Below are 27498 nucleotides of genomic sequence, written 5' to 3' on the forward strand. Positions count from 1 at the left end.
AGCAGCATCAGACAAGACAGATTATTAGCGACAACTGTGGTGGTTGTGTGCTGTGATAGCAGTGACATCTAGTGGCCTTAGAATGCAATTGCATGTATCATTTTCACAGTATTTATTAAATATCCATCTGTCTATCTATCTATCTATCTATCTATCTATCAAACTCCAAAAGGTTCGTTTTTAACCATCTAACACTAACAGATGAACTGTTTTTAATACTTTTAGAGCCAAGAAATGTCCAGTATCCAAAGGAAAGTACCAAAATGAAATTTGTATATTTACATTACATTTATATTAATATTTACATTGTTTACAAGCTTTCAAATATGCCGTAAGGCAGCATAAAAATGATAGGAAACAGTAAACCACAGACTGACTTAAAATAAAATCTTTATGCAATGATGTACCATATAGAAATGTGCAAAACATAATAAATAAGCACAGTGTCATGATAATCTGTGCATAGCCATGCCAGCAGCCCCAGGAGCCCTAGTAGGCTGTGATGTTTGTTATACAACAAAAAGTATGGATAGTGTGTAAAATATGTTGTAGTACAACATAGTGCAAATGTTAACATGATTTCAACAACAGTCTTTACGTGCAGGAAGTGTCTCAATTATTCATCTGTTCAAAATAGTCACAGAAAAGTTGTCGGACCTCCTCAGAGTGACTTTGGTCCATACTGGTCGAGAGGAGCGGCTTGTGGCTGGGCTGAGGACTCTCTGCTGTGGCCACCTCCGCCTGCCACTCCTCCTTGAAAGCGTCTCCGTGGGACTCACACATGTTATGCAGGATGCAGCAGGCTAGAATCATGGTGGGCACCACGTCCAGTCCGCAGTCGTTCCTCTTGCTCAGACACTGCCAGCGAGCCCTCAGCCTCAGCAGAGCCTCCTCGGGCACACGCAGCGCTGTGGTGAGCTGACGGTTAAAGAGCCGCTGTTGCTCCGTCAGTGCTGTGTGGCTTGCCCTCCGACCTTTCTCCTCAGGATAGGCCTTCATCAGCCAGCTCTGAAGAGGGTAACAGGCCTGGCCCAGCAACACATACCTGGACATAACAGTTTATTTCCTTCTGTTATACCTCACACAAGTCTTGACATCTTAAAAGGACTTAGCATTGAAACAGATTAGTATACTGTACATGATCATTGCAAATTTCAAACATGTTGAAGAATTGAGGCAGCATTAATTGGTCTGAGTTTCACTTAGGAAGAAGAGGTTTGAATCTTAAACCTCTGTATACGACAAGATATATGGTGGGCCATTTTAAACACATTCCTTAAGGTAGAAATATACATAGTATCCTTAAATGTTTGAAAAATGTGACAACTCAGAACCATCATGGTGTTGGCTAAAACTTTACCTGAGCTGTTTTCCCATGAACGTAGGTGGTGTGGCAGGCGACAAACCGCCCTCTGCAGCTGTTGCCCACAGCGAGGAGTTCTGTAAGATGTCAGCTGGGTCGGTTCCACCTGGGAAACTCGCACATACATCCCAGAACTGCCCCCGGCCGTTAACAGCCACCTGAAACACCAAAGAGACAAAAAAGAGCCAAGAAGTTAAAATCCATAAAAGGAGAACCTGCGAGAGTTATTTGATTATGTGACAATAGACGGGTGCCCTTTCTACCTGTGACATCACAGAGAGCCAGCCAGCAGGGTTGGCATAGTCAGAGGCATTGTTTGATGGGGTGATGATAGCTGTGTGGAGTGTTGCTATGGCAGCGACACAGTGAGGGAAGCCCCAATTGGACAGGAAGAGCTGTGCTGAATCCTCCAGCTCCTGCTCACAGGGAGGCCGCAGGTACATGGAGCTGAGGAGCGCCACGATGGCGTGACACATGTCTCTAACACACCTGCACACGGTGGACTTCCCCACACCAAACAGGGTGCTGATGGTGCGGTATTCGATGTTGGAGGCTAGACGCCACAGAGCCACCGCGACACGTTTCTCAACCGGCAGCGCCAGGCGGAAGCTGGTGTCCTGCCGGGCCAGACGAGGCCTCAGCTTCTCACAAAGGTAGAAAAAAGTCTCCCGGCTCATACGGAACTTGTCCAGCCAATCAGATGGCTCGAATTCGGTCATCACCACCCGCTCCCACCAATCAGTGCTCAGAGTGGTGGTCCAGGGACGTGTGCGGATGCGGGCGTTGGAGCGGATACCTCCTGCCAACATCATCTGAGGAGAAGGACATCGATAATGAAATAAAGGTTTCCTTTGAATTCATTCACACACTTTATCCAACTGTTAAAGTTAAAACTATTTGTTCTACAGCGCTATTGAGACATCCTACTTTTGTTTTGTAAATGTAAGTGCTGTAGAAGATTTTGTGGTACCAAGAGGTAAAAATACTTTTTTCACTTAAGTGGGACATTTTGTGTTTTTTTAATACAAAAGAAATATGCTCACATATAAACCTCTTGTAGGGGAAATTAAAAACTACATATCTATTATTTCTTACAATGCAAAGAGAAGTAAGTAAAAAAACAACAAAAAAAACAACCATATATTTGTGTTGCCTTTGGTAAGATCTATGTTGCTTAGCCCCTGCTTGACTATACCTTTGTCATCATGTTTGTACTTCCAGCTTATTTATGGAATAAGTTACATTTAAAAAATAGTCTTTAATTTCAGGCTGTCAACTCTCAGATTTATTTTGTTAACACACTCTTATACGGTAGTTTTGGGTTTTTGATTGCTGAGCTGACGAAACTTTACTTATGTATTATGAGAAAGGTGGTAAAGCTATGTTAATGTAGCTATCAATTAATGAGTTCACATTTGAAATAAATAATATAATAATAAGTCTCATAAAATTGTGTTTTTACAATTCATTAAAGTGTTCATATATTTTAGCCCAGGAAGTGTATGGTGACGTGAATTTAAACTATTCCAGGTGGTAAAGCATAGCATGCTAAGATAATACAAAATAATATTTATCCATCTGACAGTGATGAGTGATGAGGCAGAGAGGCAGGCACTGACCATGATCATCCTCCTCTGTCTCTGAAAGAAGTACTGGCGATGCCTGATGCGTCTCTGGATCTCATTGCGCCTCTGAAAGTCTGAGTCGTTGATGTCTCTCCTGCGCTTCACAAGCAGGTAAGTCATGAGGAACATTAAAGACCGCAGCTGCCCCTCTTCCTCCATTTTGACTTGTTCAACTGGCAGGCACCACACAAAACATTACGTCATTACAATGAAAGTAACGTTTAAAGGCTGCTAAGGTGCTGAAGGCTGCACAAAACTACTCGTGTTATGTTGGATATTAAAAAAACTGTAAGCTTTTGCACTTCCGCTTTCTTTCTGTTTTTGTCTGACAGTCTGAACACCAGAGCGGTGCTGCCATCTAGTGGCTGAAACTAGGTAGCGGCTGAAAGAAGAACACGTTAAACGGTTTCATTATTTTATACTATATATACATTTAGTAGCTAGCTAGCTAAGTGCAACCTGAGTACAATTTTGAGCTACTTTTGCTTTATTTAAATATTTCTATTTCATGCTACTTTATGTGCTCCTTTATCTACTCCATTACATGTTTGTATTATTTGGAAATTATTAACACAAAATAAACAAATAAAACATATAATAAATTAGGATGTTTTCTTATTGATTAAGCTACCTGGCAGTAGAGACCAATTATCCAATATTATCCAGTGATGTTGTATAAATTATTTAGCAATGGGCCATTCTGCATAACAAGTACTCTTACTTCTGGCACGTTAAGTACAATTTGATGCTAATACATAATAATAATAATAATATGTACTTTTTTAATAATTCAGGACCTAAACTTGCAACAGAGTACTTTTATGTGGTGCATCTTATGTCACATTAATAGCCCCCCCGATCTCATTTGACCTACCCTGAGAATGACAAATAAACAGGGGTTGGCCTTCATCATGGACAACTGTTTATAGGTTGTTTCAGGATTAGAATTAAAGACCTTTTAAAAATTGTGATGCAAAATGTCTATGTGCTGTACACTAATATAATTTCTAAACTACATTTCAATTTCTAGTTAGCACTTGCTTTACGTTTAAATACATCCATATATTAATTCCTTTTACGTGCAAATCAGGAGCTTTCATCTTAAATAAGTATAATGCTTACATGTTCTCTTAAATGAGTGAAATTTGTCCCTTAGTTCTTTGCTCTCTTTATGCTCTCAGGTTAATTTGTAAACCTTTTTCTCTCTTGAGGAGCTGTAGTTGGCCTCGGTCTTTTGTAGCTTGACCTAGCCCACAATCCTCCTCTCAGGACTATTTTGGCCTCCTTGTTTTATCTTTGGTCTTTGGACCTGCATCAGCATAGCATATACAATCAGCTTATAAAAAATGGGGTAATAGTTTCAACAAAACATTAGAATTCCTGAATATTCTGCAAAAAATAAAAAATAATAGCTTGAAAATTACTTGGCTTAATCCACATTCCTGTAAACACATCAAGAAAGTGTTAAGTTACAAAAGGAGGATTTATTAGGTTGTTTGATTGGATTGCATTAGACGTAGATCAGTACAGAGTGCTACATGCTATTAAAAAATGTTATGGCAAAGGTTAAACAATAATGGAACCTTCCAGGATATATTTCAAGGAATACATTCAGTCTATGAGAGGAACTCATCCTTCACACAGTCACAAAAAGTTCTATCTCCTCCACTTCAAGCCCACTAACCGACATCAAAAATATTAGTGTTCACTTCCACACAAGGGAAACTGTGCATTTAATAATATCTGTGAGTGTTGCTTTAATATTACTTGTTATTTAGGTGTTCAGTTGCTTTTTTAGATTTTGGCTATATTCACAAGGCGGCCATTTTCTTCTAACGTCATGCTCAGGGTGGGAAGCTCAAGTACTGTACTGTGGTTCTGCAGTGTTCCAGGTTTTAATTCATATAAATGTAGGAAATCGAACAAATCATTTCAACATCAAGCCATATATCAAGATAATACTACATGCTTGAGAATCAATTTGCCAGCATTAAGCCATTTTCTATAGCTAATATAACCGTTAGCTAGGAAGTGGCTAAATGCTAACAATATCTTTTGAAAGTGTTATATGATAGAACAGACATAAACAGGGTCCAACTTTGTTGAAACAACATATTTGATAACCCAATAGCTACAATTAGACAACAGCTACAGTTAGCATCAACCAATGTCTAGCTTACATTACCATTAGCTAGGAATTTAGGCCTTTCCTATTGTATTGTACAACATAATCAAAAGGTTATGTAAGTATTCAGCAACCTCCTAGCTAGCGGTAATATCAGCTAGGAAGTGGCTGTATGCTAATATTAGCTGTTGTCTGTTGGAAGCTAATAGGTTAACAAATATGTTGTTTAACTTGAAATATGACCAGATTTACCTCCAGATTTGACAATTCATTGTGTTTTACAGTGGCGTATCAATCAGGAAATGGTGAAATAATAAAGTTTTAATATAGTTTTTAAGAATCACTACCTTTCAGAGGAATAAGGAAAATGGCTGCCGTGTGAATACGGTGAATAGGTCAGAGGTTAAGGGTGCACAGGTTACTATTTATTCTAGTATATATACTGACGATTGCTGTACATTCATAAATTATGAGAAACTTAGGACACAACTTTCACTCTAGTGATAAAAAGCTCTGCTGCTGCATTCTCAAACTCCTTTGCGTCCATATCGCCACCAGGGCCACGTGTCTGGGCTCGAGCTATGGCCTGAGCTAGCTTGTATGGAGAGATTTTGGCGCTTGCCTCCAGGTAGCGTATAGCCTTCATGTTGCCCTCCAGACAAGAACTAGTTTTAGTATTAGCATTAGAACAGTTTGCATCACAGCCTTGGGAGGTCTCCAGGGCTTCTTTTAAGGTCCCCAGCACAGCCAGGCACAGTGCCTGTGAGGCAGGCCCTTCGTCAGGGCAGCACACTTCAGCGTAAAGCCTCTGAGCTTGCCGGATGTAGTCTGAGAAAACTGCACATGTGAGCACGCCGTGACGGAAGATATCATAAGGGACGGCCTCATGGTCCTGGCAGTGGAGGCGACGGAGGAGAGGGGCGGAGGTGGAGGCAGGGACCCCACCCTCACTGCATAGACATTGCAGAGTTTGTGTGTAGAGACCTCCTCTCACTCCTCCTCCTCCTCCTCCTGCTCCTTCTGTTGGGCTGTCAGTGCTGGAGCCGTCTGGGCCTTCAGGAGCCTCCCCTAAGCGTCTGACGGGCCCAGTGAGGTTCAAAAGGTCGTAGGCTACACGGACGTTGTTGCTGAAGGCAGATCTGGATTTAATGGGATAAGGGAAAGAACGCTTTAAAAAATCAGGCATATTTTTGGTCATTCTCTGTTTCATAAAGAATTGGTTTGTCTGTAGTGACCCTTTAATTCACGTAGGTTTTAAGATACCAGATTTGGTGCATCCTTCTAATTTGTTGTAGTGTATAAAGTGTTTGGAATTGGATGGAAATCACATCTTTTCATGGTTAGTAAATTGTTTACATGCTCTTTGTAGAGCCCTTATAAGCCAAAAATCACATTACGCATTCTGTGATAGTATTTTATTGTGAGTCAGGCCTACTCTGAGACACCCAGGCCTAGTTATAATAATAATAAGGCTTATTTATCGGACCTGTAGTTACATATAGTTTTCATAGTCACCGAACAGCAGAGAAAATGCTTAAAACTGACTGACTGAGTAATTGCATTAATAAGTCAGACGAGTCTACCAGACATCCAGGGGTGCCAAGTATGAATAGCTGAATTATTTAAATGCCTGCATTAGACAGTGACAGAGTATATGACGATTTGATCACAGCCACTATAAGAACTTCTTTTGGAAAAGATCCTAAATATGCTCAGACCTTTGGGAGTGGTGCGCCAGCCGCAGGTGCCACAGTGCCCGGTTGAGATGCTGCTGCTCCTGCGCGCCTGCGCTCACCAGGCCGTTGCTCAACTGATCCCCATCGCCGCATCTAGCTGTGCCGGTCTCTGACACGGATGCGAGGTTGCAGAAGTGGTCTGCCAGGAACCCGATGGGATCGTCCGATCTAGCCTCGACCATCTTCAGGATGGCCCCACGGAGCAGCTCTCCCACGCCAGCCTGCGACAGAAATTCCCTGTCGCTGTCCGTTTTGGTGGCTTTGCCCTCGGGCATCCCTGGAGGAGTAGCCCCGGACCGGCGCTTCTCCTTGTCCGCCATTGCTGATGACGTGCCGTGTCGCAGCAACGGCAGCGGAAGTGATATATGAACGGTCGGAAGACAGGAAATGGACCAGTTTATATCGGATAGTGATGGTGATCAATATCGCAAGAAAACGTAAAATTATAGTGATTTAAAAGGCGTTAAAGCTCCAAAACAGAGACTTGTCTACGGAGCCTCATCACCAACTCTCCCCTCTGTGTTGTCTGGTTGTTAGGGACGCTGTTTGATGGATGTGTGTCTGCGTGTGCGTCAAGTAGTCCAGTGTGTGCAGAGGCGTACGTAAGGACAGTGATCCCCAAGAAGGTCTATCTGCAGCATTGCGCAGTACTACAAGACACGCCCCTTATGTTTAGACACTAAACCAGCCCATCAACAATATGGCTGGTCCCCTGAATGTTCCCACTCCTGTCCCTCTTCTCTTCAGTGTCTATCCTAAAATGCTCATCGGCTCTGATTTGCAGTGTCACCAGAAAAACAAATTTCAGAACATCTATTCAGACAAATGCATACACATTTTAACATGAGACATGGCTTAAATGCAGGAAGGCAAATTTAATAAATACTAACAAATAATGAATGCCTGAGATGTTTAGCTCAAACGACAGTATTTAAATGTTTATTGTACATAAATAGCTCATGTTACTTTTAACAAAACACCCAAAACTTTATCCATAATTTATTATTTAGCTGTAAACAAGTCATGTGGATGGCTATAAAAAGGCAGCAATAACCAGTAACACAAAATACAGTGAGTTAAGAAGATGCCCCTCAAGTAACTGAACAGTACATTCAAACAAATACAGCATTTATCAATTTCATTTTCACAGCTGCAAACGCAATATCACATTTGCTTGAACTATACTTTACAATTGTATTTAGTAGAACACATGGAATATTTAAATAAAGATACAAGCACAATGAACAAAAACAATAAGAAGTTGTACTTACTTTTTTAAATAATACATGTTTAATTCTGAATAAAAACAGATTTTAACAAAACAGGCTGCCTTTAACAGTGTTGTGCGGAGTGGAGACTCAAATGTTAGCAGTATATAGGCGTCATACAGGCCCCTGTTGAAGCTCAGTAACTAAATGTTACGTCATCACACCAATCAATAGGAAGGTTTGCTGAATACTTATTATCTTAAATGTATCTTACATAAATGTCAAGTTGACAAAGTTGTCAAACCAGTGTTGCTCAAGTATTTTTTATGATTCTCGATAAATGAGGGCCTTTGGTATTTTTTACAAAAGCTACCAGGTTTAAAATTGTATTAAGTTTCAGTTTTATCTTGGGCTGTAGTGCTGTGTTTACAGTCATATTGCATGTGCTGCATCATTGACATGTGCACAGATGCCATTTGTTAGAGGGATATGGTTCCCGTTGGTAAGGGCAACTTTTTTCAAAGCAGCCACGTTGCCGTTGACGTGGTTGGCATGTGGAGGCAGGAAGTCTCTCTGCAGCTTGTGCTCCAGCAGCATGTGGTTCTGAGGAGGAAGGCTGAGGCATGCCCTGAAAGAGACAAGGAGAAAGTGTTGTCAACTTCTGTCACTAAAACTAACATTAATTCTCACACCAATGTTTAAACCTGTGACCTTAAAACCATCATAGTCTTTTCCATACCTCAATATGTTTTCTATGCAGGCCCTCTGGCGGAAGAAGGCGTTAACGACCGGGGTCCCTAATGGGACCAGGGGGGCTTTGCAGAGGAAAGAGAGCACTGCTAACACACTGTGAAAGGACTGGAAGTCCTCCTCTCCCTGAGGGCGGACAGTCACACGCTGGCAAAGCTCTGTCAGGATCACCAGGTCCAGGATGATTGGGCTGGCGAGTAAAGAGTCCTGTTACAAAGAAATAAATGAGGTGAGTTTATTGTAGTAATAGACGTTTCTTAATACCTAAAACTGTTTAAAGTTCTGTAGGTCCTTGCATATGCGGGAACTGTATCTAGTGTATAGCAGTATCATTTTTAATACATTTGTAAGAAGTCATCAAATAAGAAACTTTCAAATTCCAAGGCTGCTACTGATGCATAGAAAATGATACCATATTCTGTAAACACTGTGACTTTTGCACTTATTTTACTTCATTTAGTTAAGTTAATCATGAATTCAGCATTTTTCTGTTAGGAAAGTACGTCTGAAATACACGAAATAAATGTATTTCTTTTCCTCTTAAAGCCACTATGTTTAGATGTTGTGGTTGATTGCAGAATCTTTCATCGTTGTTTTTTGTTGTGAAATGGATCAATCCTGTAAAAATGTGAGCAGGCAATATTCTGCTCTCCCATTTGTGGCAGTACATAGGCAGTACATACCTGTCTACCATTTGGTCTTTGATTCTACCACTAGGGTGCGCCAAAGTTGCACATTTTCTGATTTAATACAAAGTAGATGTAGGTCTTTGTAAAAAAAACAAACACCTTATTGACTTAAATGTAGTCTGAAATTAAGTGTGTAAACATTAACACAAAATGTTTTTAAATGTGTAGGAGTGGCTGTGGGCGGGCTAAAGCAATGAGTCAATGACCTGAAGATGTCTCTTTAAATTAGCTCCAAGACGTGTTAGGAAGGATTAACATTAAGCTCTGGCTGGCACCAGCCTCTTCCTCCACAACTGGCCAAGTTAAGCAGGAGAGCGTGTGTGTTAGCAAGCAGTTAGCAGTTTGAACTCTGACACTGGAAAGTTTTAATTCAATAATTTAATTTAGATTTGTTCTTTTCAGTCGAGTTTCACAGAAACAGATTAAGAGACCACTGACCTCACAGGTGTTGTGCAGTGCGATAGTATTGGTCCCTCCCATCATTATCTCAGAGGTGTATTCATCCATGGCACGCTTGCTGTCTCCCACATATGGGACGTACTTGATCACCACCTGAACCGACACAAAGATGCAGTTAACAAGTCTGATCAAACGTCTTTATGGAGGTCACTGTCTTTTGTCACTCACACAGTGGTCAGGTTTTTCTCCAGGCTTGAACAGTATGGGGTTTGACTGCACCATGTCATCCACCACGTTGCTCTTGGAGATCTCTTTGGAGCGGAACTGCTGCGGAGCCGACAGGTTCTTCCCGTCGTTGTTGCCGAGGTGATTGTAGCTGACGATGGAGGTCGGCTGTGAAGGGCGAGAGGAGCTTGTTAAAGTAAGAAAATACATGGTACAGTAAGTTTGGAGCTGGCATCTTATTCTCATACCATCTGGTAGGACAATCACAGTTTCTCCTTCAATGGGGTAAGTATAGAAGAAGTTGTATGCTGTACAGATTGTTGCAAATTTTGGGCTGCATAAATAAAAATGATTGATGTAAATTTTTCAATATATTCCCATTAGATGCTTTAAGTGTAACATACAGAGAACAGGACCAGAATAACCTTTGATCCATGCATCCTGTCTTACCTTGATACCCGAGCTGACCAGAAAGTCCACCAGCACAGACTTGATCTTGGTCTGACCGGATTTGAAGTCATCCCCTCCGATGAACACGCCTTTCTGCACCGCCAGCTCCACAGCCCCCGGCACGAAAGTGTTCTGTGGGGAGCCGTTAAGGTAGGCACAACCCTCCAGTATGCTGGCCACTGCAAACAGGGTGGAGGGAGAAACCTCAGCTCCAGCCTAATGGATGTAGGAATAAAATGTGTTACTCAAGTGCCTCATCATAATAAAGAGAAAAAGAAAGCTTAACTCACAAGGCTGCATTTCACATCATCTCTGTTGTACAACTCTATTGTGGTTTTATGCCCGTTAAAATGAGCCATTTGCTGAAGATCACAAGTCTGTGAAATAGACTGTTTAAGCTGACAGCAGAACAAGTATGCTGAAGGCAGGAGATAAGAGAAAAAGTCACCCATGAGGGCCAAATCACAATTTTCTCTCCTCTGATCTGATATAAAAGCCGACTGTTTCAGACTCATTGTGGAATTTCATCTACAAATCCACAGTGAAGTGTTAGAAGAGTTAATCTTTTCATCCTCTAAGCTTTATTAATCACTAAATGTGATGGAGGATTACGGTTTGGTCCTCTGCATTAGGAGGAAATTAAAGTTTATTCTGTGATTCACGAATACCAACACAGTTTAGGTTGGTTTAAAGGACTACAGAAGCCTGGATTGTTGCACTAAAGAGTGTGTTTTATGAATCAGGAAGTTTGTGCTCTCACCTGGATGGCAGCTAGCAGGTTCTTTGCAGTGTCATTGACCCCCGGTATGATATCGCAGAAGCGCTCAGTATTGGCCGTCCACATTACGATGACTTTGTCGACACCACTTGACTGATGGAAGTCTCTTATGTCAGCCCGGATCTGCTCCACCTAGAAGACAATTTCCTCTTCAAGTCAGATTGAAAATCACACATGCCATAGCTGTTTCGTTACCTATTCCAGTCTTGGATATGCCTCTGTTATGGTCTAAAATGTGGTCTAAACCGTAGCCTACACAACAATTTCATATACTGTCTTATGGCTGCCTTTAGACACTAATATTTTACAGAATAAAGGAGAACTAATTTCAGGCATCTATCACGTGACAATAGCAAACAACAACTGTGCACTGCTGCGGTTGTCAGGAGGGACCAGGAGCTAAGGTGCTACTTACTTAAGATCCTTTTGTTTCCAGATACTCTGCTTGTTTTTATGTCTGGATTCCCTTAATGTACTTAACCGGGCTGATAGCAATCGTGACATATTCATACAGGGCTAGTAGTCGTAAGTAATCCTTACTAGGAAGGAACAAAATGGTATCTGAACATCTCTTGAAAATACGACAGTCTAATACCAGAATTAAGGCGAGACTTCAGTTCTCATAACTGTGCCGATCAGTGGACCAAGCATTACCTGCTGTTCCATGGTCCCAGTGAGGACGTTGTCTGCCCGACTCTCTTGGTTTGCAGCGATGAATTCTGGGATATAGATGGAGGGTCTGGGCTTCATGCAGCTCATTTGTGGTCGCAGCTGCTCTTGTAGCGACCAATCAAGCACCTGAGCTCTCTCCATCGCACTGCCAAGATCCAGTGAAGAGATATCCCAGCCTGAAACAACGCAACGATTCTAGTTTAAAGATGCTGGAGTGCTTAAATAACTATTTTTTCAGCTTTAAACAGGCTGACCTTTGTGAGTCATAACTTTCACCTTACAATACACAGTAGCAGCTCTATAAATAGGCTGCCTGCTAAAGCTCTTCCCTTATGAAGTAGCATACTAGACTCTGACCATCTCTGGCCTCTGAAGCTGCCCTGGGGTCAGATTTCCCTGCTGTTACCTCAACTGCCTTCTCTCAAGCACTTCTTAGTTTCTGTGTCATAGGTTAGACCTCGAGGAGACTATCTGCAATTGCCGTACCGTCAAAGACAATATCATCAGGATGCACCATGGGAAGGAGGTCACGAAAGGGCACGTTAACATCGCCCTCTGGTCCTGATCCCAGACACACAGTAGACGCCTGCAGGAAGGAGCCGAAATAGTTTGCTTTCTGAAGAATGCGAAAAGAGAGCAGAGAGAAAGACATTGTTATTTCATTCCCTTTAAGGAGTAAATTTCTGGATTTTAAAAGTCTATTACAAGTGTATTAAATCCTAAGAACTGGAGGAAAATGCCGGAATGGAAATCACATTTTAGCGGTAAAAACGGAGGCCCATATAAGGAAATATTCCAAAGACCAGAGTCAGTTAAGCCCTTGACACTCCACTGAACATGTCAGCATAACCAGCTTATAATGAGTCTCTACCACTGTATCATGGGACATACAGTCGGCTATATTTAAAAAATAGGACAAGAAGGTTCTCTATGAGCTCCCTCATGGCAGCCTCATCCTATTACAGTCCAGGTATAAAGACTTTACTCACCATCTGGACCTTTCTTAGCACCTTTTAGAAAGAAGAATTATAGCTATGTTTGCATGTTTTAGCCGCTTAACTAAATTAATGATTTATTAAAGGGATTACAGGGGATCATTTTCTGCTTTTACGCCCCTTCAGGCAGCTGCTGGCTAGCATTGTATGGAAATGAACTTTCAGGTTAATCCTAATGATAAACATCTCCAAAGTTACATAATCAAAGTTGCATTTGTTTCCACATTTCAAATAAGGAAACTGTCAGGGATAGAAGGCAAAGTAGGGAAAATGTCAAGGGTATATAGGTTGTTTTTCTACACTTTACTGAAATACATGAATGTTTACAGGCATAAGTGTCCCTGAACTCACCTTAATGCCAGTCTTGGTTCTCCAGGTGAGGCCCTGCTTGTTGGCCAGTACAGCTGCTGTAACTGTGGTCCCGTTGTTTCCTCCCCAGCCCACCAGCATCACACCCAGCCGGGGCACCCTCCTCTCTGTGCGAAATGTCATCTCGGTAGTGCGGGGGGTCACCTGTTTCCCATTTGGAGAAAAAGTAGAGGGTACAGATGGCACATACAAACACATAGGTGGACAAAAATGTATGTAAAAAAACGAAAAGGTCCACTTACTGTGACTTTGTTCCCCTCTGTGTGCACTGATGTGGTCTGGTAGGAATATTGAGACACAATGTGTGTGTCTGTGTACCTCACATTAGGGCTGTTGATATGAATATTCACAGACATGACTGTAACGATAGTCTGAAAAGAGAGAAACAACGAGAATGTGTCAACTCTCCATGTGGAAATTGCACTATGGGTAATGCTGCATTTCCTCAACACGTCACTCAACGTACCGACTTCCTATGATGAAAAAAGGAAAACACAAGTTACCGCCACTATTTCTTGCCTCCCTTATAGACCACACAGTACATATCATTTAAACAATTCCTGTCGGAGCATCTGTGGGTATTTCTGATATTTAACAACGTAGATACAGACATTTTAATGAATGAATGACTAGCACAGATAACCGACAACTAAACCCGGAAACCGCCTCACCTTTTTCTACTTCAAGAGTAAAAGATGTAACTTCGGTTAAATGATCCCCGGTGTGTCTCGCGGACAGTTCTTCGTCTTTATAAATGAAAGTTTCGAGTCGTTTTTCGCTAACCGTGCCAGTAAGTGCCTATCCCCTGCTCCTCAGAATGTGTACGCAATTGATTATCCTCCCTCGTTCGACGTATTCTGCGCACGTGCCAATCAGAGCGCTCAGTCCCTCTTATGTAACCGGCGAGGATGTAGGGGCCTGACAACCGCGTGGCAACGGTAGCGAATGGCTAAAGCCAGTCAGGCCGGTCCTACAGAACAGCTCATTCCCTTCAAGCCACAAAGATTAAAAGATATTCACTTGAGAAATGTCTTGCTGTGTCTTTATATTATGGTGATATATCATACTTTATAACATAGCTTGTATTAGGGCCTGATGTGTAAGATGTGTGTTTATATGCAGTTTATAGGAATCATTATGACAGTTTATTGCCACCATACTACAATCTCTATTGTAACATTATGAGACCATGCTAATAATATTCAGTGGTATGCGGTGGACCAGAAGACCCTTGACATAGGCTACATGTATTATCCTCAGATCAGGCCAACACGCTTGAGTGTTTATGTATGTTCATGATCATTTTTTACTTATATTTTAATGAAAAGAAATGTCCTAGAAACACACCCAGACTGCCTTTAACCTAACAATCTTAATAAATCAAATAATTACAGTTTTTAAGGCTCTGTATTCCAGGACACTGAATTACAAATGAAACAATGACATCTGAGCTTGTATTCAGCTTTCACTGTCTCCCCAGCTGGTATTGATTTTTATTCATGTAGCCCAATCACAACTAAAGTAATCTAATAACACTTTACATATAGAGCAGATCTAGACCATTATATCTGTGTATCATGGCAATCATCCTCAACATACAGATAAAGCAATCAATGAGGGACAAACAGATTTCTTGATAGGAACACAGTCAAAATGAGCTTATGTGTTACTTGATGAAGACCAGACTGAATGCAAAAAGACCCCTAAACAAACAAAAGAGAGGATGGCTAAAGGCCTGACAGAGAAGGGAACCAAGTTTTTGCTAATGTGTAAGGGTTATAGATTTTAGTCATTGGTTCCCCAAGCATATAAATTTGGACTTTATTTCGGTTCATGTAAATTATTATGTATAAATGTCCTGACATGTAGTCTGAGAGCTCTCAGTGGAGAACCAAAATCTACATGAGGTACAATGTTTGTCCAAAAGGAGGCTGATGTTGACTGAAGAACAACCTGCTGTATTATAAACCAAGGAATTTAAATATCCTACTTGGTGTGTGTAGCAAGCAAATATCCTATTTGTTTTACATTAGTAGTTACATTTTTAGTTCAAGTTTATCACAGTTAAATTGAAGCACTGAAATAACCTTCACTTGTGTTGATAGCATTGAACTCGTGACGCACTGGTTTAGATTTAAGTAATCCATTTCTTTGACTCCTCAACAGTGCTTTCCTTGTTAAGGCCATATGTAAGTTACCTGAATTTTACTACATGTAAAACAGAAGCTCAAAACTCCACACATTGCCTGAAGGCTTCATGCACCTGGAGCGTGCAGTCCTCAGAGTTACCAGACCAATGAACTGACAGCATGGAGGATGACCTCTAAATTCCTTTGGAAAAGACAGAAAATTAAACCCTCTACCTCCTGACATGGCGACTGTAACTGGGAATTAAATCAATTGTCACGTGGTAATTTTGGATTAAAGCCAAAATGACATTTTGATTTGTTTACTTACTTCTTTACTTGAACTGATGGACACCCCAAAGCATATCTATAAGCGTTAAGAATTTTGATTATGGACTTTAAAGGGATTCTTACAGGATGTATCTTACAGCACAAGTTGGGGACTTGTGAGAAAGGCAGATTACAAACAAATTGGTCAGAATGTACTTTTACGTCTTTTAACTGGCACAAGGAAGTTTGAGCACATTTCACCGATTTTAGCTTCACTCCACTGGCTACCCGTCAATTTTAGAATTCATTTTAAAATGATTTTATTTGCTTTTAAATGTCTAAATGGTCTTGCCCCATTGTACCTCTCTGAGCTTCTCCACCATTACACACCCAGCCGATCTCTCAGGTCAGCTGACCAGCTGCTCCTGAGGGTTCCCAAAACTAGGCTGAAGCTCAGAGGGGACCGGGCGTTTTCGGTTGCAGCTCCAAAATTATGGAATGAATTGCCGCTGCACATTAGACAGGCCTCCTCACTGTCTAATTTTAAAACTCTTCTTAAAACGCACCTCTTTTCTCTGGCCTTTAACACCACATAGGTTGTTGATTTTATGTGCACAGATATTTTATCTGAGGTGAACAGTCTAGTAATTTATTATGTTTTATGTTCTTTTATTTTTAGTATTCTGACTTTTTATTATGTTTTATTGTATTTATTTTACTGTACAGCACTTTGGAAACCTTTGCGTTTATTTAAAATTGTGCTTTATAAATAAAATGGATTGGATTGGATTTTAGTCACATAGATACAGCCATCCAACATCCCAATTCACAAAATGAAATGTAATAAAAACGATATTACTCTATATTAACTTCCACAAAGTAACTCAAAAATGCTGCAATAACAGACATCTAACCATTGTATATGACGTCACAGTCGTTATAGCCAGACGCCCTCTGATTGGATAGCGTGTGTTTACGTAGCAACCGTCCGGAAGATGTCGCTCAGGCCAGTCCTAAAAAACTTCCGCCTTAAGTTGTAAAGAAAACATAGCAGCTAAAAGGCAATCGACGGCGTAACCAACCCATTAAAGAAGTCAGACCAAAGGTAGATACAAGTACACATTTGACATACATACACCGACTTACGCGTATGTCCTTAAGCAGTTTGTTGACGTGTTTTAACTCATCAATAAGTACGAATCTCCAATTTACTGTAGCTAGCACCTAAGCTACGTTGTTAACTGCTAGCAGTTCGCTAACATCGATTTGGTCGGGCATAGGCCTCAATTGGGTATCTTTACGGTTAGATCGCTATAAATTTATCACCGTACCGTGTCAATTAATGTTCTGACAATGTATTTTGAAATCTCCAACCTTAAATAAAACAGCAAACCACAGTTGAATGCACACAAGCTACTTTCTTAGCCATGTCCAGTTAGCATGTTAGCTGTTTCCTTGGGCTGAATGCATCCAGTTTCCTAGTCAATGTAGCCTACCAGTTAGCTAGCCATCGCGTCAAACACTGTGGTTGACAAAAAGTAATCATACTGTATATGTTATACACATTAAAGAGGCCTGTAAAAGCAGAATTAACTTACAAATCTAGCCCAATAGCCAAATGCTGGTCAGTTTGTTAACGATAGCTCAAAACTGAGCTGCACTGCCAAACACTGCTTTGTCTGTAATGCGTTTTCAAATTCTTACAAATATATCATAACAGTTAAATAGGAAAGGGGTCTTGCTTAAAGACATTCAAGTACTTGTGTGCTCACACTGGCCTTGCTGTCACCAGCCAGGTAACAGATAACTGTGCCACTCCCCTCCTCAAAGTTAAACAAACCAACAACAAATTATCTCTTACTGCTCTTTAGTAAGCTACAAACTTCAGCATATATTAGCATACAGTAGATGTATAGTATTATTTATATATTGTGATCACCAAATGTGTTGGCTGAGTAACACGAAATTGGAGAGGAAGCTAAACATATCGTTTAGATAATAGAGATTCCATGTTATAGTTTGTCCATGTTAAAGAATAACAATTTATTACAGTTTAGTTGTTAAATATCCAGCTTTGAACAGATAGAACTTGTTATCCATTCAAGCACCAATTCCAATGCCTAATCTCTACCTTAACGCATGCCAAGTACCAATCTAATACCAATGTTTTCCCAAGTTTAAAATCCTTATACCTCACTGCGAGGAGCTCATTGGGATCATTTTTATGTCACTATATACTACACTACCTTAATACTTGGAGTACAGCAGCTTAGAGATCCCACTGGACAGTGAATGTGTGGTTCATTTGATCAAAGCTGATTTCATCTTTTAAGAATGCTGTCATGATTGTTACAGTTGTCAATAGGCCATCTATGCAAGCTGGCATGGTACTCCTGGTTTATGATTAACATAATAAGTAATAAGAGGAAATTACTTTAACTTACAGTACATAGCAAAACAGAAAAAAAGAATTAATCAATACCCTGCTGTTTGTCTTTTTTTCCCCCTGCCAGGCTCTTGTCACTCTGGAGCTTGCGAGGTTGTGAGAGTGTGTGTGTGCGTGCGTGAGTGGGTGAGTGAGTGTATGTGTGAGTGTGTGTAAGCTGCAGTTTCCTCCTCACCTTTTCACCAAGAGCGGCTCCTCCCCTGGAGGATGACAATGGAGGAGATGAAGAATGAAGCGGAGACAAACTCCATGGTATCCATGACGCTGTATGCCGTGATGTACCCAGTTTTCAACGAGGTAAAATAGCACGTTTCTCATGTGTCACCTTAAGTACAGCATTTTTCTTGGTTTGTTGGCATTGGGTTTAATCCTTTTTGTACTGTATTAGTTTGGACTAATGATTACCAGAAGATGACCGTCATCTACACTGAAACATAGCAAGAGGAAGTGCACTTCTCTCATGATGCTTTTGTTGTCTTGTGTAAAGCTCTTTGAATTGTCCTGTTGCTGAAACATGCTATGTAAATAAACTTGCCTTGCCTTCCAAATTTCAAGGACCATGAAAGATGCTACTCTAGGATGTTCCTTTGAATCAGCTGATGGAGCATTTTGCTTTAACCTAGCACACAGCTGCAGTTGATCCCCCTGTACGTTCTGGTGTAGGTGACGCCTCCAGATTAATGTGTGTGTGTTTCTCTTTTTGTTTTCAATAGCTGGAGAGGATCAACCTATCAGCAGCACAGACGCTCAGAGCAGCCTTCATAAAGGTAAGACTGCATTTATGTTTCATCCCATGCTCTTAACAAGCATTCTGACAAAGGTTAAGTTAACCCGAGGACACACAGAGGAACTTTTAAGCACATCGGCCATGACTGAGGACAAAGTTGCCAGTTCAAGGATGTTAGAACAACAAGGCTGCTCCACATGTTGCCTGATGCAAATTACAGGTCATGGAAATAAACCAAAACAGAACACAGTGCAGCAACACGCGAAGTAAAACCAGCTAAAGCAGCATTCTTCCTTTGTGTTAAACTCATCACAAGTCATGTTTGTATTTTAGAGAAGAAAAATTTACATTTATTTATTCATTGAGAGAGAGGACAAGGGGATAAATAGGGACATAGGGGACGAGAGAGTGGGGATGTGACACGCAGCAAGGGGCCGAAGGTGGGAGTCGAGCCCGGGGCCGCTGCATCGAGGACTGAGCCTCTGTACATGTGACACGCGATTTAACCACTGAGCTAAACCACCGCCCCAGTTTATCTTTATTTTAGTAGCTGCAGCTGTTTTATCTTTTATGTTAATGTTACATTCAGCATATAAGGTGCTGATATTTTGGAATGCTGAGGGGGCACTAACAGAGTAGGTTCAATAAATCAGGCTTTTATCTTTATTTTTATTTATTTGAAATGAAAACTATGAAATTGCACAAATATTGAAAAGCACCCGTAATAATTTAGCAGACATTACAGTTACTTTTCCTTGTTTGAACCCAATGACCTTCATTTTACTATCATATGTGAGACACAAAAGCAACATATCATGACGTTTGAGAGGCTGAAACCAGGCAATCTTTGCCTGAGAAAGGCCTAAACAGGAATGATTAGTTGATTTATTTCCTGTTCAATAATTAATAAAGCAAGTGTTTCAGTTCTACAATTGGGATTGATAATAATGTATGATAGGCGTATATAAGCGGTTGCTTCTGCCTCAGCCTTTTCAGTCACTACTTAACACATGGATTTGAATATTTATGGTGTGATGACTGAATAAATAATAATAATAGCTGCAAAGACTTTTTCAACGATTTAATGATTTTTTTTTTTTAGAAATTAATGACTATTTTAATTTTGTCGACTCATCCCTAGTGTGAAATTGCCTTAGTTTCTTGTGCGATGGGGAATTATCGGCGACACTACAGAAGCGCTCTGTTTGGATTTAACCTCCAAATAATGTTGTAAATTTACCCGGCAAGAACTGCTGGCTTGTTTACAACCTGTAGGGCTGTCGGACCGCCCGTGGTTGTTGATCTCTTGGACCTATTTTTAGCAATGCCGCTACATTCAAAGGTCTCAACACTTCATCTAGTGAGTGAAGGAACCCCAGCCCCAGACTTTAGACTCCATACCTCACTTGCATTGTTTCATATAAATTCACCAGGGATGAGTGTTAAATGCACACATAGTGACAAAGTATGGATTTTTTAATGACATAACACTGCAGCTGGAGCACATTTGAAATGAATGATGAATGATCTCATATAAAATGTTCTGATTAGTTTTCCAATCCGTAACATAGAGGTTAGTAGGTTCAGGTTGTATAGCGGTTACATGATTGATATTTAAGTGGATGAACTCGGCTGACACCCATATATAAAAGGTTCTGGTATTGTGTGATTGTAGTCATTAGCCAAGCCTTTATTTTGAAAATCCATACACTGCTGTGATTGCACTGGCATAATAAAAGCATGGTGGCCATAGATTACCTCTGTACTGCTGCCTCTTCTGATGATGAGATGTGTTCACGGCGAGCTCAGATGAAGTATTAATGAAGGAGAAGCAGCTTTGTCGTTCTCCAAACCAAAGGGAGACGTGCTCACCTTACAGCTGTTTTACTCTGACATTTGTGGGTCTTTTGTTCGCTCGTCTCACTGATTGGTGTCTCTGCTGCCCCCGCTGCTTCCTGGCTGCTGTAATTCATGGTTGAATAATTCACGAGGCGAGCTTTTGTGCATTCGTCTGAACTTACATTCAATAAAAATTCTGGCTTTGTTCTCTGCAGCTCAAAGCTTCTTCTCGCTTTCATTGGAAAAGAAAAACGGCTCTTTTCCTTATTTTTTTCTCTCAAACATGAATTGATTACTTTTCTTCCCACCTAATTATATTTCTCTCCTGTCAGGCGGAGAGGGAGAACCCCGGCCTGACTCAGGACATCATAATGAAGATCTTGGAGAAAAAGAACGTCCAAATCAACTTCACTGAATCCCTACTGCGCATGGCAGCGGATGATGTGGAAGGTGAGTGTGTGAGAGGAAGAAGAGCCGAGGTGCGGTGGTGGGAATGGTCTTTTGTGGCTGTGGGATCCGCGGCCCTGACCTGCAGATCATCGGTGCACACCAGTGCTCTGTTCTTTATAGATCACAGAGCGTCTGTGCTAAACACCCTTTTCCCGCAGAGTTCATGATCGACCGGCCCGAGCAGGAGTTCCAGGACCTAAACGAGAAGGCCAGAGCTCTGAAACACATCCTCAGCAAAATCCCCGATGAGATCAATGACAGAGTACGCTTCCTACAGACTATCAAGTGAGTGTGAGCACACAATGGAACAACAATTCAGAAAATATCTGATCATTTTTACAGCATAATGTTCAACGTCATGACCAGGTGGTCGGTTGCAGCTATAATAATCATGATCACTTTTTACTTTTATAATGAATCATTAGCCTACAAAGGAAAAATATATATCATGGCTGCTTCAAGCAACTACTGTTTTGGTTTATGTCAACAGTTAAAAACATGAAGTACTTTAATATTTATTTTTTATCGCACTGGTATCGGCCAATACTCAAGTCTAGGCCTTTGAATCCTTGGAAGAAATTGCATTCAAACATCTCTAATTCTGCCTGGACCAAAGTGATGGTTTTATCACCATTGCTATATAGCCATGTTGTTAGCAGCTAGTGTTGTGAATGCAAATAACATAATACATAAATGTATATACACTCACCGGCCACTTCATTAGGTGCACCTGAAAAATCAAATGTGATCCAATACACCAGCTCAGCCATAAGATTTGCTTTTATGTTGCCTGTAATGTAACAACGTGTTAATTCAATTATATTTCAGCGTCATAACTGGTGGTGGGGCTGTACAGAGCTGCATCATATTCAGAGGTGTTTCTAATACTGTGGCCCCCTCATGTATGAAAATAGGGAGGACAAAAAGACACATCTCACTGTAATTTAGTTCAGTACAACACCACCTTTAACTACAGCCTCAGTAATAAACATTGAATTTACACACTTTAGACTCTCAACAAAACAAAAGTCAACAAAAACTAAACTTCATAAAAGCAGTATCCATGGCAGTGCTGTTGTATTGAACTTGGATTTTTTAGGTGTGCCTAATGAAGTGGCTGGTGAGTGTATATATATCATCATCATCATGAGGAATTACTGTAAAATCAGGAATATAAGACGCAGTCTGTTTTTGGGGGTATCCCGGAGGGAAAAAGGTTTACTATAGCTATTTATTAATGAAAATGTACACACAAGTTATTTCAACACTATTTCAATTTATTTTAATTTGAAACTTTCAAATCATAAATTACAGCCGACCATCTGTTTTCACCATCTCCATTTTGCAATCCTACTAGCTACCATTGCGGTTGTTGAGCTCAGCTAACGCTCATGTTGATTATTAGTAGGATAGTAGCGATTGGACAGCGCATGTCCGTGATGAAGCTTTAGCTGGATTATAGCGCCATCTTCTGGGTAAAATAGTGTAACGCAATAAAATACCTCTCTCTTCATTTTATACCGGTATATAGGTCGTATCGCTTTATAGGACTTACTTTGTAGATGGTAAAAAATGTATTGAAAGTGAGTCTTATACACCAAATTTTACGGTAAGCATCAGTAGTGTTGAAAATGTTTCAGCAAAGGAACAATAAAGCTATTGATGCTACACAATGTAAGCTAGATGAGCTAGTAAACCAGTCATTACCATGGGCGACCTTTGCACAAATTGTTTTCCAGTTAATCAGAAAAATGTGGGGCTGTTGGGTTAAATGACCTCCTGATAGATGTGGATGAGTGTTCCCTAATTAGAAATTAAAAGTTGGCTGTTTTCATAAATCAGGACGAAGGCGAAGAAAGAGCGTAACACAAAAAAATACATTGCAAAATAAATCCAGCCTTTATTGGTGATGATGGTACAGATACCACTGATAACTTTCCTTAGGACGATGGTCATCTCACTGCTGCTGTACAGACATGCCTTACACTGACTGTTACACCCCGTGGTGGAATGTATGTTATGAAATCCTCACCTGTTGTTTGTTTCTCACAGAGACATAGCCAGCGCCATAAAAGAGCTCCTGGACACAGTCAACAACGTCATTAAGAAATATCAGTACCAGAATCGCAGAGTGAGTTACAAAGATACGCACACGCACACACACACACACACACACACACACACACACACACACACACACACACACCTGTACTTTATTTCTTGTGTATGTTAACATGATGTCCCTGTGTTCATTCTGTGTTCGAGAAGGCCCTGGAGCACCAGAAAAAGGAGTTTGTGAAATACTCCAAAAGTTTCAGCGACACCCTCAAAACATACTTCAAAGACGGAAAGTAAGTGTAACCGTGACAACCCCTGTGATGATTCATCCTTTCCTTACGCTGTTTATTAAAGACAGGTTACGTCATTAGTAGAAAAGCGTTTTGAGCAACACAAACACCTCAACTCCATATGACTGAGGAGCAGCTGGATTTATGCTGACATTATGAATCTATTAGTTTACATGAGGACTTTTCTAATTATGACTTTGAGGTTACTTTTTAAGGAATAGTTCAACTTTGGGAGGCTGGTTGTCTCAGCTGGCTGCCCTAATCAGCAGTCACTGCCAAGAAATGTTCCTGCTGCACATGACCCCAGTTTCTTCCTTTGGGTTGGGTCATTTTATTTTGATTTCAGCTTCTTTTTATCTGAATTATTCCCAGTGGGATACTAAACCTCCTTTAGAGAGTCCTGGTCAAGAAAGCAGCTTAAACGAAATTCACATGTAAGAACAAATAAGCGATAAATAAAAAATGTTCAATTAGCAACATGACGTGCGTTCAGTCGTCAAATAATCCTTAATCCCGTGTTTTTTAAATATTCCAAGTCTATAATGTCATTTGGTTTAAGGCAGTATTTCTCAGCTGGTCTCGCCTCAGGACCCACCACCACCTCCTTAGTGACCAATTACGACCCAAATTTTTTAACCAGTCAAATTTATTTGATTAAATTTTGTACAGTTTGCATAAGAAGAACGTATTCACTCTACAATTCATTCAATTAGCAGCCTTTTTCAACAGAAACTTGAAAGGGCAACATAAAGGCAACTACTGTGGGGCTCAACACGTTTCAAGAATGTAAATGTAACTGTAACTGGGATTAACCAATCAGTGGATACATGGAGTGTGAATAAACTTCACTTCTGCCGCATGCATGTCATAGGAAACCAATGACTGTATATATAGAACCTTCAAAATAAAAGCGCAGCATAGACTTTCTGCAACAACTTTTTTTTTCTTCAAGCACACTTCCGCGACCCACTTCTGGGTCCCGACCCACCAGTTGAGAACCACTGGTTTTAAGTATTTTGACATTTTACAGACAATCAATTAATAAATATTTCACAGATTGATTTTAGTTGCAGCCCTATAGGTCAACTGTGAGCATCTGATGCATCATGCCGTCCACATTTTCACGGTGTGATCAGCGCTGACATTAACGAGAGTTGGCAGACTGATTAGGAAGCACATCATGCAGAATCGCTACACAACTCTACAAACTACATCTATCAAAGGGAATCAATAACTCTCTGACACGAAGTCAACAAAAACTGAGCACAAGGAAAGATGTGCTGATTGTTGTTGTGTCTTTGTAGCCAGCGGAGTGACAGAATGTCCTTTAAATATTGAGACATAGTTTGTTACGTGATCGTCCTCCTCATGTGTGTCTACATTGTAACGTTTTCCATTGTATCGAGAACTGCTTCGACAAAGGGCAGGAATGTTTGACTCATGAGGTCATTGGTTAACTAAACCTGTTGTGCGTCTTTAAGTGTCTTGGCAGAACCAGCTCGCACCCGCTCCCGCTCTCCCCCCCTCACTGATCGTTAACTGTTTGTTTGACCAGCTCCTCTCTGTTTTCTCACATTTCTTTCTCCGTTTCCAGGGCGATAAATGTCTTCATCAGCGCAAACCGGCTCATCCACCAAACCAACCTCATACTGCAGACCTTCAAAACCGTGGCCTAGCCCTGCGAGACCACAGAGCCCCCCCCCCCCCCGCCCCATCCCCCTCCTCTTCCTCCTCCACCCCATCCTGTGGGGGGGAGCAACAGCTAGACAGGTGGATGCTTGAAGAGCGCCTGACCCATATATGTAAATTAGACAGAGTTGATTTTAGGGTTGGGGGTCGATTCCATTGAAGTTGATAGTCTAGATTCCAGTTCAAGAGACTGAAAAGTGCCATTTGTTTTTTTAAATGAGGATTTTCCAGTCTTGAAGTGGAACTGAACGGGCCCAAAGTCTTGGTTGATTTTATTTGGACAGTTTTAATTTATAACCCTGGTCTTGATGGGAGTAGGTGAGGCGAGGTGTTTATTAAAGACTAATTGCCATTTTTCTAATATATTCATGTTGATCATTTTGCTTTTAGCTTTTCATTCATGGCTACACATCTCTGACCGCATTCAGTAGGGGTGTGTCTCAGTCGTCTTTACTGGTTTTCTCTTCTCGGCTCCTTTTTTTTTTTGTGTCATTTTGCCACGGTCTGTACGCGCAGGATCTAGCTGCGGGGAGAGGAAGCAGAGCTGGACATTTGAGAGGCAGACTCAGATTTCTTTTCTCTTTATTATCAGAAGACAGAAAGCCAAATGACTTCCAGCACAGTGTGCGCCTTACCAAGTCCTGTAACATTCCCTCCTCTCAGTGTAATGAAGTGGAGCCAGTCCCTGCTGCTGGGGGATGTAGAGAGAGAATTGAAAGTTCTGTATTTAACTGATATCTGGTTGCAAATGTTCAATAAATAGTTTCCAAATGATGATGCTTTTTTAAATGGGTCCGAGTCCAGTATGTGTGGGATGTCTTCTTTTTCTTCTTCACAATGTAAAAGAAGTGTAACCTCAATTTATTCCACAGGTTGTGTCAGGTCTAACTGACAATTTAATTTTAGTACTACACTTATTTTGCGATAAGCTGGGATCTTCCAGAGCTGCAGTTCATGGAGCGGCCACTAGAGGCTGGTGTGAGTCGATCCCCATAAGGCCCCCTGTTAAAGCCAACTTTACAGCAGAATAAAACATCTTGAAAGCCTGGTACAAAAAAAGACACGTGACAAATGTACTGGGGGTAAATCCTCTAGAACACAACTCACCTGTTTAGATAATACAAAGGCTTCAAGTTATGTAAACTTAAAGGTGTGGCTGCTTTGAGTTACCACTGTGCTGATTTATATCACTGAACTTGTCCTCTGCTGTATCCACCCTGTTGTTCAACACCAAGGTGTCAAGTTCAAGGCTTTCAATGATTTGGCCAAAATGTAGTCTGCAGTATGCAAACAAAAGCAAAATGTGCAGTAGGCTAAAAATACCCGGATGTCGTCCTGATTCGGGGAAAATCTCCAGTATGCATCGGACCAGTCTACCTCGCCTACTGTATCCCACAATGCAAAGCGCTGGAACAGTTGAAGTGACAGCAGCAGCATTCCAGCAGAAGGGGGCGCTATAGCTAAAGAAGCGGCGGTTATTGTTTACTTCCGCCTGTCGTAGCATACTGCAAAATGAATTTGAAAAGCTCCTTCATACTAGTTACTAACGCCGAACGCAGTATGCAGTATATAGTCACTAGCCAGTAACTACGGGCCTTTAACAAACCGGACCCTCCCCACTCACACCTGAACGGAGCACCCTTTGTTTAGGTGAAGGGATTAAATACAGCTCCGAGCTTTGTGACGAACTCCGGCGGAGACAGGAAATGTGTGTAACCATGGTTTCAAGTCACACAGATAACAAAAGCGACGTTAATACCAGTGTGGCAGAGTCATGAGGAACATGAACTTCGAGCTTCCTTGGTGCCTTTTCTGATCTGTAAATATATTTACCCTGTTAATATAAAACACTTTAAACTTTTCACTTATTAAATCCAGAATATAACATTAACTTTAGGACGTTGACGTCAGTATATTATTTGATGTTTATTTTAACTAAAGCAGTTCTGGTTTGTATGGGTGATAACATGGAACTTTGATGTACGTCTCTCATCTCACGACGATCGTAATACAACGTTGCAGTAAGTCAGCATCGGTGCAGACTTGCTGGCGGAGGGTTCAACAACCCACTCCACACTCCCGGAGTGGAAATGCGCAGGAAGAGGTGTATGAGAACGGCCCTATGTCTACTTCCTATATACACAGGCTTATTTAGCATTGCACTTAAAAAAAGAAAAGGACCGAAATTGATGTCGCATGAATCTTATTTTTCAGTCCAA

At 41.0% G+C, this 27498-nt stretch overlaps 4 protein-coding genes across 5 annotated transcripts; 1 reads left to right on the top strand and 3 right to left on the bottom strand.

Moving 5' to 3' along the window:
• Positions 1 to 446: 446 nt before the first annotated feature.
• LOC138591190 (uncharacterized) lies at positions 447 to 3147 on the bottom strand. The gene is made up of 4 exons (XM_069661707.1): positions 2983 to 3147; positions 1627 to 2175; positions 1361 to 1521; positions 447 to 1045 (listed from the first exon to the last, which is right to left on the bottom strand). Exons 1-4 carry the CDS (start codon positions 3145 to 3147, stop codon positions 613 to 615), a joined length of 1308 nt encoding a protein of 435 aa, XP_069517808.1. The 3' UTR covers positions 447 to 612.
• Positions 3148 to 5421: 2274 nt separating this feature from the next.
• On the bottom strand, positions 5422 to 7157 carry tpgs1 (tubulin polyglutamylase complex subunit 1). The gene is made up of 5 exons (XM_069662343.1): positions 6953 to 7157; positions 6832 to 6898; positions 6206 to 6252; positions 5811 to 6130; positions 5422 to 5753 (listed from the first exon to the last, which is right to left on the bottom strand). Exons 1-5 carry the CDS (start codon positions 7122 to 7124, stop codon positions 5592 to 5594), a joined length of 768 nt encoding a protein of 255 aa, XP_069518444.1. The 5' UTR covers positions 7125 to 7157; the 3' UTR covers positions 5422 to 5591.
• Positions 7158 to 7717: 560 nt separating this feature from the next.
• LOC138591261 (inositol-3-phosphate synthase 1-A-like) lies at positions 7718 to 14230 on the bottom strand. The gene is made up of 11 exons (XM_069661796.1): positions 14056 to 14230; positions 13627 to 13755; positions 13367 to 13528; positions 12507 to 12636; positions 12003 to 12196; positions 11331 to 11480; positions 10571 to 10786; positions 10124 to 10288; positions 9935 to 10048; positions 8797 to 9014; positions 7718 to 8685 (listed from the first exon to the last, which is right to left on the bottom strand). The coding sequence occupies exons 2-11, from the start codon at positions 13738 to 13740 to the stop codon at positions 8490 to 8492; spliced, it is 1659 nt and encodes a 552-aa protein (XP_069517897.1). The 5' UTR covers positions 13741 to 13755; positions 14056 to 14230; the 3' UTR covers positions 7718 to 8489.
• A 2546-nt stretch (positions 14231 to 16776) lies between these two features.
• LOC138591645 (programmed cell death protein 10) lies at positions 16777 to 26053 on the top strand. 2 transcript variants are annotated; one of them, XM_069662294.1, is made up of 8 exons: positions 16777 to 16885; positions 18294 to 18523; positions 18940 to 18993; positions 21125 to 21242; positions 21401 to 21527; positions 23295 to 23373; positions 23508 to 23593; positions 25185 to 26053. In XM_069662294.1, exons 2-8 carry the CDS (start codon positions 18434 to 18436, stop codon positions 25264 to 25266), a joined length of 636 nt encoding a protein of 211 aa, XP_069518395.1. In that variant the 5' UTR covers positions 16777 to 16885; positions 18294 to 18433; the 3' UTR covers positions 25267 to 26053. The 2 variants fall into 2 exon arrangements, with proteins under 2 accessions (XP_069518395.1, XP_069518396.1); XM_069662295.1 differs by having other exon boundaries at positions 23511 to 23593.
• Positions 26054 to 27498: the final 1445 nt, after the last annotated feature.

This window comes from Semicossyphus pulcher, unplaced genomic scaffold (assembly GCF_022749685.1).
Source record: "Semicossyphus pulcher isolate SPU_LCO1_2020_fin unplaced genomic scaffold, fSemPul1.0.p SCAF_14, whole genome shotgun sequence".
NCBI classification, from domain to species: domain Eukaryota; kingdom Metazoa; phylum Chordata; class Actinopteri; order Labriformes; family Labridae; genus Semicossyphus; species Semicossyphus pulcher.